The sequence below is a fragment of the Euprymna scolopes genome, chromosome 34, assembly GCF_053919585.1.
Source record: "Euprymna scolopes isolate OS-2025 chromosome 34, ASM5391958v1, whole genome shotgun sequence".
Taxonomy (NCBI): Eukaryota; Metazoa; Mollusca; class Cephalopoda; order Sepiida; family Sepiolidae; genus Euprymna; species Euprymna scolopes.
This window is the reverse complement of record NC_136515.1, coordinates 19,572,850-19,586,006: the sequence shown is the minus strand read 5'-3', so window position 1 is coordinate 19,586,006 and position 13,157 is coordinate 19,572,850. Positions and strand designations below refer to the sequence as shown.

At 34.9% G+C, this 13,157-nt stretch overlaps 1 protein-coding gene across 2 annotated transcripts in view; it reads right to left on the bottom strand.

Annotated features, from left to right (window-relative positions):
• Positions 1–3,529: 3,529 nt before the first annotated feature.
• Positions 3,530–13,157, bottom strand: part of LOC145259109 (protein FAM114A2-like) — a 63,189-nt gene continuing 53,561 nt past the window's right edge. The window contains exons 11-13 of one of the 2 annotated variants that reach the window (XM_080116772.1): positions 11,127–11,196; positions 5,737–5,793; positions 3,530–3,834 (exon numbers count right to left, since the gene is read on the bottom strand). In XM_080116772.1, coding sequence (XP_079972898.1) covers positions 3,742–3,834; positions 5,737–5,793; positions 11,127–11,196 — 220 coding nt within the window. In that variant the 3' untranslated portion in view covers positions 3,530–3,741. The remainder of the gene's footprint in view (positions 3,835–5,736; positions 5,794–11,126; positions 11,197–13,157) is intronic. The other variant, XM_080116773.1, reaches the window with a different exon arrangement.

Here is a 13,157-nt window from a genome sequence, read left to right as displayed (position 1 = left end):
AAAACAGGTGCTTGTTTACATTGGGGATCTTTTTTTTTTTTTTTTTTTTAAAGGGAGTCACCACTTATCAAGGCCAGAAGACTACTCGAGGATAAGTATTAATGGATGTAAGGTGATAGTGTAGTAGTTGTTAATGGTGTAAATTGGGTAGAATTTGGATTATTTAAGGGGACGGCTCAACAAGAACTTGTTTGCATTGGACTTGAAGGCTGTAATATTGTAGTCAAATCAGTGGAACAGAACAGTGTTTCACAGGCGGGCACTTCTAGGAAAGAAACTTTGTTCATGGAATCTGTGTTTAGAATTAGGCACAGATAGAGAGTAGGGAAAATTGTTGATAGTTTTTTGTGGAAGTTTGGCAAGGGGGAACAACAGATTGAAGTTCAGACAAGCATTTGCCATGAAAATAACGATAGAGCAGAGACAGGCTCGAAACGTCTCTACTGTGGGAAAGAGAAAAGGGCATCACCTACTAGGTTTCGAAGCAAAGTGATCTTTTAGATCAACGCATTTCAGGTGGAAACATTACACGTTTACGTGCCAAGGCGAAATATGTATGAATCCCAAAAATTATGAAAAATGATCCAGCAGAAAAATAATTACAAGTAAAAACAATTTATTGAATTATCGAGTTTAATCGTTATGTTTTAATGTGGAAGAGTTTTGCGACCAATTCAGCATGCCGAACAAGGGAGATAACCATTAACATCTTTGAACAATATCTGGGAACATAATTTTATTAAAAATTTTTAGCACAGCTCCTACTGGATTATTTTTCACAATTTTTGGAATTTAGACCAATTTTGCCATGAAATGTAAGTATGTAATAATGTTTTCACCTGAAATGCGGTGGTTTTTAAAAGATCACTGTTGTAAACAAGCACCTAAATTTTTTATATATATATATATTGGACTCTGATATTGATAGCATTTTACACATTGACACCTCAAAAATACATTTTTGTCAGATTTTTTTTTTATAGTTACATTTTTTTATTTACAAGAAATCATAAATAAGCAAAAAATCTTTTTTTGGGGTTTTTTTTTCTTTTTTTTACATTTTTTTTTTACAATTTACATTTTTATTTTTTTTTTTTTTTACAATTTTTATTTGGCAATTTTTTCTTTTTTTACATTTTTTTTATTTGGCAATTTTTTTTTTTTTTTAAATAATGAATTCTTTTGATACATTCGAATTAATAACAAACTAACTCCTAAGAAAACTAGCAAGATAACCCGGTGTTGCCCAAGGCAAAAGTGTAAACATGTTCAAAGCAATGTTATCTACTAAATTTTCATGTCACAATCAGTTAAATATTACTGCATTATTACATAAAACATGTACTTTCACAATTTCACAATCCATCAATCTGCCATTATTATTTTTGAAATGTAACTTAAACAAAGGAAATAATTCATAGCTTAAAGTTCTCTAATTAAATTCGAGTGGGTTGTTGCAGTAAGACAGACTGCAGTTACTTCCCCTGTTTATTATTTAAGTAAAATTTGCAATTTCCTTTGAAAAGCTATTTTCATCCATTTTCTACTTCATTTTTCATAATTTTTGGATATGTTACCAATTTCAACACTAGTTATAATTGAAATTCAACATTTTAATTTTCGTTCTCATTCTGAACAAGCACAAGGTTTTCTGGACCTCATCTCATTTCACAGACAACAAGCTTTCCACATTGTGACTGACTCACAAGAATTAGTGGAAAATACAATTGGAGTTTAGTTCTAACAAAAAAGAAGGTGCATATTTAGAATTACACTTTAAAAAAATAAAAATACAGAAAAAAATCTTTATGGTGTATGTACTTGTCACTGAATAAGGATGTCATATTCCCAAAATCATGTAAATTGAGCAAATATTAAACAAAATCAAATTTTACGATTTTTAGCGATTAAGTATTTTTGGCAGTCACTGATGATACTTATGTATAAAGGAATAGATAACTCTTGTTAGTTGAATTGAGTTATCCGCCCTTAAATTTAAAGCAACCTAAAAAAAATGTGGTGCCTACTTACTGCCTGTCCCAACTGGATAATCATAAAATTTGATTTTCTTAAAAAAAAAAAAAAAGTACTTGATCAATTAATGTGATTTTTGGAATATGACATCATTCTGTAAAAGATTTTTTTGTATTTAAAAAAAAAAATTTTTTTATTGTAATTCTAAATATGAGCCAAGAATTTTTTTTTTTCTAAATTATGGGAAAATAATTTTAAAGAAAGAATTTTTTTTAATTATTAGAAAATAATTTTAAAGAAAGAATTTTTTTTTAATTATTAGAAAATAATTTAAAGAAAAAATTTTGTGTTTTAAATTATGGGAAAATAATACTCCATATAATGACATTAAAAAATAGATTATAAATAGGGAAAAATCAGTTTTTATTTTTAGTGACATTTTTTTTTTTTATTTAATAATAATAAAGTTGTATTCCTGTCTGTTTGTTTGTTCACAATATATACAAAAGGTACACTGTTTCACAAATGAATTTTCACACTGAAAATGGACTTATATCTTTTTTCATACAGGCAAAAGAAATCTAAAGTCTACATTTGTATATTACATTAACGAAAATCTATTTTAATAATTAGCTTGAGGTTATTAACTATTTGTTGTAATAGAATCGTTTTAAATTTTCTATTTAGAAATATTTAACCCTGATTTATTTATTTTCAATTATTAACAGCAGACAACAGTTGCGTTTAAAACTAAAAATAGTTTATTTAATACACGAGAGTTATACCCCTTTAAGCTATGAGAATTACTTCTCGTTTGATTTTCATAGACTAATATAGATGTCAAGGGCGTGAGTTCCATATAGAAACGTGGATTTAATTTGAATAAAGAAAATATGCATCAACGTATTTTATTTTAAGATAGATGCGTTTTATGCTCCCCTAAATCCAGTATGTGGTCACTTTTCATAACAGGTTAGGTTGGTTGGTTGTTTGGTTGGTTTTGTTTTACGGCGTATCAACCCTTTTCGGGTTATTTAATGCCGAATCCAAAGATTTTGAAGAGAAATTTTTTCATAGAATATATTTGTTGTTTTTAAGTTGGTTTCTATTTAACCCATAGTTGGGACCCAATCCGGGTCAGAGTGGACCTGGGAGCAATGGCAATTAAAGGGTGGCTCCACACTCCCCAAAGCCCGCAAGCTGGAGTGTCACCACTGGATATAGTTTAAGGTCATATCCAGGACCAAACAGGTTAGGATATTCAGAGTATCTTAAACAGTATATGACTAAACCCTCTGCCGAGCAATATCTTTAGACCGGGCAATGCTGGGTATATACAGCTAGTTGTTTGCTAAGAACAAAATCTATTTTTTGTAAAATAGTGTCATGCTTGCATTTGTGTTGGCTTTCTCCAAGGACTGAGGCTGTTTTTTGCTAGCTGCAATGAAGACCGCAAAACTAAATGCATTTGATTTTCACCTAAAACTGAAAAATGAGATTTTTTAGATTTATATTCGTCACAATAAGATGAAAAAATAAAACAACAAAAAAATTTAAAAAAAGCATCTATTCAGTTGTTTGTCGCCTCAGAGCAAAACCTGTTTGTTGTAAACCAATATATAACAAACTTTTGGTAAAGCAACTCACATATTTAGTCAACCGAAGAGTTTTTAATTATCCAATATGAAAACTTATTACGAAATACAATTGGGGTTTCACATGTAGTTTCTCACTTGAATGGATTATGAAACGCAAGTTGAAGAGATTTCATTCCTTAAAATTCTTTTCCAAAAGTGCCAGTTGCATAATCGGTAATAAGGAACGGAAACCATCGTCAATGTACGAACTGCTGTTAGAAGCCTGAAACAAAAAAAAAAAAAGTTTTCGTAAGAAACATTTTATCAAAGAAACTCTATAAAATTACTGGGAATATAGCCGTGCAAAATTGAATGCAAAGAACACAAAACAAATGCTACACCGACAAAAATAGCCCAAAAAAGAACTAAGACTAATAAATAAGTGCTAATAATAGAAAAGATGACATGATTCCATTTCCATTTGATAAAAACCGTTTTTTTATTTGCAGACCATCTATTAGTTGGCCAGTTGTGTACAAATCCCAAGAGTGATAGGAACCTTCTATCATGTCTGAAAGTGACACAATGTTCAATGAGCGAAATTGGAGATGCGCCACTGTACAACTCATGCTCTCTACTGATCCAAATTTTCCAAACAACTGATAAAAATAACTGTGCTTGAACCAAAAAGAAAGATCAACAGGACCATTGCTGGATTGGCATGGATAACAAGGATGTGTCCAAGGTGATGGAAAACAAATTTTCTGGTTATGGTTATGGTCTTTGGTGTGATTTCAAGTGAGGGCCACATCATGACACCTCACATCTTTAAAGTTGGCTTCAAAGTCAACACAAAAATGTACCTGGATGTGCTGAAGAGTGTGGTGATCCCCTGGTGCAATCAGATGGCCGCTGGCAGAACCTGAGTATGGCAGCAGGACTCAACGCCAGCCCACAAGTCCAAAGAGACCTTGGCTTCAGAAGGAGTGCTACGACTTAAACTCTTCACTTACTGCCTCTCTTCCTCCCCTGACCTGAACCAGTTGGACTACTTTGTTTGGTCATATGCTTAGAACACCACCAACATGACCTCCCACAACATTAAAGCCAGCCTCTGACATATTCAAGGAAGGCATAAGGCCATATTATCCGAACATTGTGAATTCAACATATTTAAGGAAGGCACAATGCCGTAATAAATTTCAGAATTGGACATCTGAGGACTTTATCCACCCAGATGTCCAATCAGAGAAAAGGTTAGTCTTTTTGATTCAAGCGCAGTTTTTATCAGTTGTTTGGAAAACTTGTTAGACTGTTCTTTTCTTCTAAAATTAATTTCCATGACAGGTGCTCGTCTGAACTCCAATCTCTGGTCCCCCCTCGCCAATCTTTCACGAAAAACACCCGTCTAGCTGAATCCACTGTGAAAAATTTCCCCCCACTCTTTATATGTGCCTAAATCAAAACGCGGATTCCATGAACAAAGCTTCTTTCTTAGAACTGCACGCCTGTGGAACTCTGTTCCGTCTGCCTGCTTCCCACCTGACTACAACTTGGATGTGTTCAAGTCCAACGTTAGCAAATTCCTAATGAACCGCCCCCTTAAATAAACACTTCATCAAATCTGCACACTAACGTAATGTACTTGCAATAACCCTTATCCCTGAGTGGCTTCCGGGCCTTGATAAGTGGTGACCACTGTGTAAAAAAAAAAAATTATAATCTGAACTTTGAATTTATAAGAGACACACATCAACCCACGTGGTGATTCGTGTTCCTTTTTGCACCCATGACAACCTTGCATCTCGACATTGTGTCCTGTAATCAAGAACTCGTTTCTCATGTTGAGATTTTCCTCCCAAAGGTTTTCACTTGATGGGATAGAGCTAGGTGGTTCATTTTCGCTGGTAGACTCCCCTACCCATGTTTATACAGATTTCTGATGATAATTCATGTTAGCTTCGCTGCATATCTGTAATCTAAAGTCATGAGTCTACGTGAAAATAGTAAGCTAAAGCAACGACAATTGACAATTATACATTCTCCACATCCGAGTTCTCATTCATCTCCATTGTCTTACACGTGTTTCACATAGTTTTTTTGCACCAGAATTATGCCTGCATTTCTTTTCCACAAACTGAGCAGGGTAACATTCCACTTTTGAAAGGCGAAAAAAAAAATGTACCTCCAAGTAGACATTCGTGATGTATTTGTTGATTGTTTTCTCATCTTCTTTTTCTTCCTATCAAAAAAAAAAAAAAAAAAAATTTATTTAATCATTCATATTCACATGATGCTTGTTCATACAAGGGTCATTCCAAAAATAAGGCTTCCTATTTTTTAACTCGAAAACTAACACAAAGAGCAACGAAGATGGGAATGGTACCATTAAAACAAATAACCTTTTAATTTATTTATAGCGGACTGTTATCCTCATCTTTCTTAGTTGTTGTTTCACGATGTTTCGGCCAACTATTCCTCTGGCCTTCATCAGGTGGTAACCACAACAGGATAGGAACTCCGAATCTCTTAACTGCATTCTAAGCAGACGAAGCCTAGAAATTAATAGCATTTGGGAGCCTCTAATTGTAGAAAAAAACAAACATTGTACACCTTTAAAATTTCCGCAATGGAAGGGAGATAATCTCCTGTCGAACATTAGAGTTACCTCTCCTTTGTCAACCAATTTTTCACAAATACGAAACAATAACCATAAAACACAGACTAACTCAAAAAATACAACAACCAACATGCTAATCCGACCAAAACGTTGCACAAATAACACTCGAGATGAGAACAATAGTCCGATCAATCAAAGGAAATAACGACGATTACTTCCCTTTAATGTATGAGAATACTTGATGTCAATCCATTATTAGTACAAACACATTCGTTTTTATTAGCAGGGCTACCCAGTGTTGCCCAGGGCAAAAGTATACTATAAATCTTTTTTTTTTTTTTTAATTTCATTTTCACCCCAAACAAGGCAAATTGCCAATTTGGTGTAGGGGGCTACTATCAGGGGCAACAACTACTGGGGTACTATGTAGGGATTTGGGCAGCAAGATGTCGATTCACGTTACACTTGAACTTCTGCATGTCAGTACTGTTGGGAAAGCAGGGACCAGAGTCTAGCGGTTCTAAGGAAGAAACTATTGGAGTAAAAAGATCTTCTACATCTAGGGATCTCTACAGTGTGGGGGTGGGATTTAGCAGCCTGTCGGGTTTGTCGAGGGTGCTCACGTTGTGGGGGCACAAGTGATTGCAGTTCGTCAGAGCATTCACCACTAAAATACTTGTAGAACAGGCAGAGGGATGCAACATTTCATCGATGGGACAGAGGCTGAAGCTTAGATGCCAGTTCAGGGCCTATCAGGTTTGCGACTCTCTTTTGAACCTTGTCAAGGAGCGAGAGACTAGTAGCAGAAGCACCAGCCCAAATGTGGCAGCAATACTCCATACATGGGCGAATGGTGGCCTTATAGAGGTACAGGATACTTTCAGGTGTTAGTAGTTTTCTAGCATGGTAGAGAGAGCCCACCTTTCTTGCAGCGACCCTGGCAATGCCTTCAATGTAATTGTTACAACTCATGTTTCCTGTGAACGTTAGGCCAAGGAGTTTGAAAGATGGACTCTCAGATAAAGATTCCTTGGCCATTGCTATGGGTGGTAGAGAGGATTTCTTGTAATTATTGAATGAAACTAGTTTAGTCTTGACAGCATTGAACGCGACCAACCACTTTTGTCCCCATTCCACTACAGATTGGAGGTCTTCCTCTAGTGTTTCTGCCATTTCTTTAGATATGTGTTTATTCGTCTTCCTGTCGTGCCTGCCATAGAGTGTAGTGTCATCAGCATATATACCCATCTCAGAGGCAATTTTGTCGGGAGGTCATTTATGAATATCAGGAATAATAGAGGTCCAAGGATAGAACCCTGGGGCACCCCCACATTTATATCATATTGTTTAGATGTACGACCGTCGAGGACAACCTGGATTTTTCTCTTATCTAAGAAGGATTTAATTATGTTAAGTATTCTACCAGTGATACCGTATGATCTGATTTTCCTGAGGAGACCCTCATGCCATACCCTGTCAAAAGCCTTAGATATATCTAGAGCTACCGCTCTGCCCTACCCAGCTTTGTCCAGTGAATGGTATATACGTTCAGAGATCACAGTGAGGATGTCTGCTGTGGAACGGGCTTGTCTAAATCCATATTGTTTGTCAGTCAGTAGTTTAGCATCTGTAAGATGACGGACTAGAGCATGGTTAATTATGGTCTCAAATATTTTGGCAAAAAGTTGGAGGAGGCTAATGGGGCAATAATTTGATGGGTCTGTCCTTTCGCCAGAATTCTTGAATACTGGTACAACAGAAGCAGTTTTCCAGCAGCCCGGAAAGCAAGCTTCATTAAGGCATTTGTTGTAGAGTTTGGAGAGAACTGGAACTACTTCGGTGGAGCACTTTTTTAATAGCACAGCTGGGATAAGATCGGGTCCACATGCTTTTGAAGTGTCAAGGTTTTTTATGATAGCATGCACCTGAGCAGGGGTGGTTTTCAGATCGTCTAGCGTGGCGTCTGTCCGCATAGGAAAGTCAGGTAGGGGGTGGTTGGAAGTGTCCAGTGTGGAGTTGGAGGCAAATCGACTATTAAAACTTATCTCTCTACCGCTCTCTCTTCGCCCTCTTATTCCCCCCCCCCGTCAAGACCTTCTGCATTTTTTCCTTTCTTATTTTACTCCTCCTTCACACAAACCTGATCTTTCTCATCCACCCAGACATTTCCTCTCAACTACAACTCTCCTTTATATAATAGATTCCTCAAGGAATGAGTCAGCATTTTTTTAAAAATTAGTACATAATAACATTGATAAATCGACTCCCTCCTGACAAAACCTGGTCCAGTTGAACCCCCCTCCCCCACCGAGAATGAATAAATTTAAAAAAATTTTTTTAGATATTATTCATCCAGGACAACGTTGGTCAAGAATATAGCAACTTTGTGGGTGTTTGTTTTGTAGTTTTTGACTTTTAGCTGAACATACAAAACATACACATAGACGACTACTCTTTTATACAATAGACTAGTGTGGGTGCTTGGCATTGCCCGGGTGTTTGGAGGTGTAAAAGAAAAAAAAAAAGGTTTTGGTAGGTAGGCTCGAACCCGAAGCCTTGAGGCGAATAGCCTGATAACTTACCGCGACACTACAAGGGCTGCGGAATTGAGAACGGTTGAAATTAAACGATTAAAAATTTAAGTGACAGGTGTGTAAATTTTACGAGATCAAACATCATGGCATAGGGGAATGAAATCCCGTGCTTAACTTTGGCTGCAAGCCAATTTCTGTGTAATTGTTTTGTACATGTTGGGGAAAACCAGCTCCCCATAAAAAGAGGAGTGTCCAAATGAATAGCAATTGTCTGATATGACGGGTTTTTCCAGCATTGATCAGAGCTCATTGCTTTTCTGGACGTCTCGGCATGAGTGCCAGGTAGACGACTTTGCTACGGATTCAGTTTCGCTTTTATTCTTAAAAGCCAAACAAACACACGGAGACCAGGAAATATCGCGAAAATAGCGTGTAAAAGTCGCTCAAATAAAAGATAGATGTGACCTTCTTTCATAAATCGAAGATATTATAATCTAGGGAGTATATAAAAACTTCTAGGCAGCCCCAACAAGCCTTTGCTGGACATACACAAAAAATGCACAACAAGGCAACAACGATCAAGACATTATCAACTTGATGGGTCTTTTGTTAGTAGTTTTGCACATTTAGCTGAACATACAAGCATACACACAGAAAAAATGATCTAAAAACAACATGGTCTCTGAATTGGTTGGTTATTTTACGGCATATCAACCCTTTCCGGGTTATTTAATGCCAAATCCAAAGATTTTGAAGAAAATTTTTTTAATAGAATATGTTTGTTGTTTTCAAGTCGGTTTCTATTTAACCTATAGTTGGGACCCTAACAGGTACTACCACTCTGGGTCAGAGTGGACCTGGGAGCAATGGCAATTAAAGGGTGGCTCCACACTCCACACTCCCCAAAGCCCGCAAGCAGGGGCCTCACCACTGGATATAGTTTAAGGTCATATCCAGGACCTGGTCTCTGAAAGAAATAAACATTATACCGGTTGTGATAGGAGCAACTGGCCTAATAAAAAAGAACCTTCATAAATACTTAGAAGCAATCCCTGGAAGACCAAGCTGTAACGAAATACAAATAGCAGCCATAAAGGGAACAGCATCTATTCTTAAAAGAGCCCTCGGATATAAATTTGAATTATAATAGAATTAAGTGTTAGCCCCAGGAGGGAGCCCCTTGATCTCTTCAAACTTACTGAAGTTAAATAAAAAAAAAAATTAAAAAAATGGCTGGCCAACAAACAAATGGCCAATGCAGGTTTTGCAACTCAGCGATTGAGAGCCCAAGCCACCTAATGTCTGCATGCCCAATCTTATTGGTAGATGGCTTTTACACTGCCCGTCACAACAAAGTATGTAAATACCTTCATTGGAAGATCTGTGGAGAGATGAAACTCGAGAGATCAACAAACATCTGGGAACATGAATCACCACCGATAACATAAAATGGAAAAGTGACAGTGTTCTTTAACAAAGACATACAGGCGGGCAGATACATAAAAGACAAGGCCATCAAACCAGATATTGTAATATGGGACAAGCCTGAAAGAACTGCACTCATTGTCGATGTCACAGTCCCAAATGATGTTGGCCTTAATAGAGCTGAACAGGAAAAGATAAAATATCATGACCTAAAAAAATTATCTAAACACAACATGGTCTCTGAAAGAAATAAAAATTTGTGATAGGAGCAACTGGCCTAATAAAAAAGAATCTTCAGAAATACTTAGAAGCAATCCCTGGAAGACCAAGATGTAACGAAATACATAATAGCAGCCATAAAGGGAACAGCATCTATTCTTAAAAGAGCCCTCGGATATAAAGTTAAATCATAATAGAATCAAGTGTTAGCTCCCTTGATCTTTTAATATTAACCAAAGTAAAATATTAAAAAAAAAAAAAAATATAAAAAAAGAAAATGGATTATTATTCTGCGACTTCACTGTTGAGATCCCAATATACTGGAAAGCCTTCTACTGTAATAGTTTCTTCCTTCCCAGTTTCCTGCTTCCCTAACTGCACTAAACTGCAGAAGTTTAAATGTAATGTGAAATGACATCTTGTTACTCAACTTCCCACAATCCTCTGTTTGACAGAAAGATTCTTGAGTTCAACAAGTTACCATACTTTGGGGTAATTGCGCCAAGTCCAGGGTAATTGCATCAACTAGCTAAAAGTGCTCTTTATATGCAGTGACAAGGCAAATCAGTTCCTTCACTTTTTTCTCTCACGCCTATATCTCCCATGTGCATATAAAGAGCACTTTTTTTTTGGTGGTGCAATTACCTCTGGATTTGGTACAATTACCCCAAAGTACGGTACAACTGAAGAAGGTCAGAGACTACATTAGGAGGAAACATGAAAATAAGACTCAAGATGAAAAGTCGTCCAAAGAATCCAAATAGTACATATACTTACAATAAGATTTAGACATTTCGCAAATTTTGTCGATAAGATGTTAATTTCAGTCCAGAATATTTTTGTCAAACTGAAAAAAAAAAAAAAAAAAAATTTAACATTTTTGTATTGAAAGAATTAAGAACAGCATCATCAACAGCATAATCTACAGCATCATCAACAACATCATCTACAACATGGATCACAAACTTAAGTAAAAAAAAAAAAAAAAATTTAACATTTTTGTATTGAAAGAATTAAGAACAGCATCATCAACAGCATGATCTACAGCATCATCAACAACATCATCTACAACATGGATCACAAACTTAAGTAAAAAAAAAAAAAAAAAAAAAAAGTAAAAATTGGTTCTTGTTCAGAATTCTCTCAAAATTGATTGGTTGACACAAAAAAGGGGGGGATAGGCAGAGTACACATTACTAAGGTAGTAGTTTTTAGAGTTTGAATCTTACATAAGTATAAATTATTTTATTTATTTATTTATTCTTTTACTGGATATATATTTTGTAAATTTAAAGAAATTAACAAAATAACAACATAAAAACATTACTTAAATATTTTTGATTATTGTCCAGAATTCCCTCTATATTAAAAAAAAAAAAAAAAGAGAAAAATCTGCATGATATATGTACTCGTGACAAAACGAAAATATCTTATTCCAAAAATCAATGAATTAATCAAGTAGTTTTATTTTTATAAAAGAAAATCATTTTTAAGCCGTTGATGAGAATTCGTAGACATTACAACAAAAGTCTTGCAAGTTTGAATTTTTGTTGATACCATCTCGTTCCCTGCTTGCCAACAATTGCCAACCCCAATAATGTGTTTTGTAGACATTTTTTTCTTTCACCTTCTCTTCTTTTTGGTGGTGTCTTCATCTCTCATGTCGAGGGGATGTGATTGGCTTCACAAGTGTATAAAATAATACAAAACACGGTTGTAGTCAGCTAATGTACTTCCTAACTTCTGGCATGGCTGCTACCGGAAGCAGTGACAAGATAAATCAGTTCCTTTACTTTTGTTTTTCAGTATTTTTATCGTGTAACGATTTATTGAAATAAAATATAAGAAAAGAACCTTTTTGAAAAATATTCAATAAAAATTAACAAAATTATACAGATCCACAATGTTTATTTTCACTTTTAATAATAAAATTAAAAAATAAGTTTTTATTTTTGTTGAAATTTTATAAGAAATATGTTTATGAAATTATAAAAATATGTTTTTTTTTTATATTTAAAAAATAAGTTTTTATTTGAATTTATACAATAAATATATGTTTATGGAAGTATAAAAATAACATTATTGAAATCAAAATAACAAAATTTCAAACATCATTAAAAAACATATTCAATTCATAATATTCCCAAAATAGTTTACAAAGATTTTAAAGTGTCTTCAATAATTCTTTAAAAAAAAACAAAACAATTTTAATAATTCTTTAAAAAAACAAAAACAATTTTAATAATTCTTAAAAAAAAACAAAAAAAAAACAATTTTAATAATTCTTAAAAAAAAAAAAACGAATTTCAATAATTCTTAATTAAAATAAGACTGAAAAAAACTTCAATGATTATTAAATAAAAAAAAAAGAACGACCATAAAAACGTAATAAAAAAAGAGTACATGCACATGGGAGATATAGGCGTGAGAGAAAAAAGTAGTCGCCATGTCGGAAGTTAGGAAGTATGTTAGCTAACTATAACCCAAAACACTACTCTAATGGAAAACACAGACTCTGACACTTTCTGTAAATATCAGTTGCATTCTGGGTGAGCATGTGTACCATCGACCCCCCTACATCTTAGTTTTGTCAAGGTCATGTTCATCAGTTGATGTCAGCTCATCTCGATTTCCCAAAGCGCTCCCGACCTGATCCCAGCTATGATCTGCTTTCGACCGTGTCAAACTCAACTGTCATTAACCGAACACTGCTCTAAACTGTCATTGACTGCTGATCCACTCTTAACAGTCATAAAACCTAATCCCTCCTAAAATTATAGCGGTTCTTTTGTTCCTGTTCAACGCCAC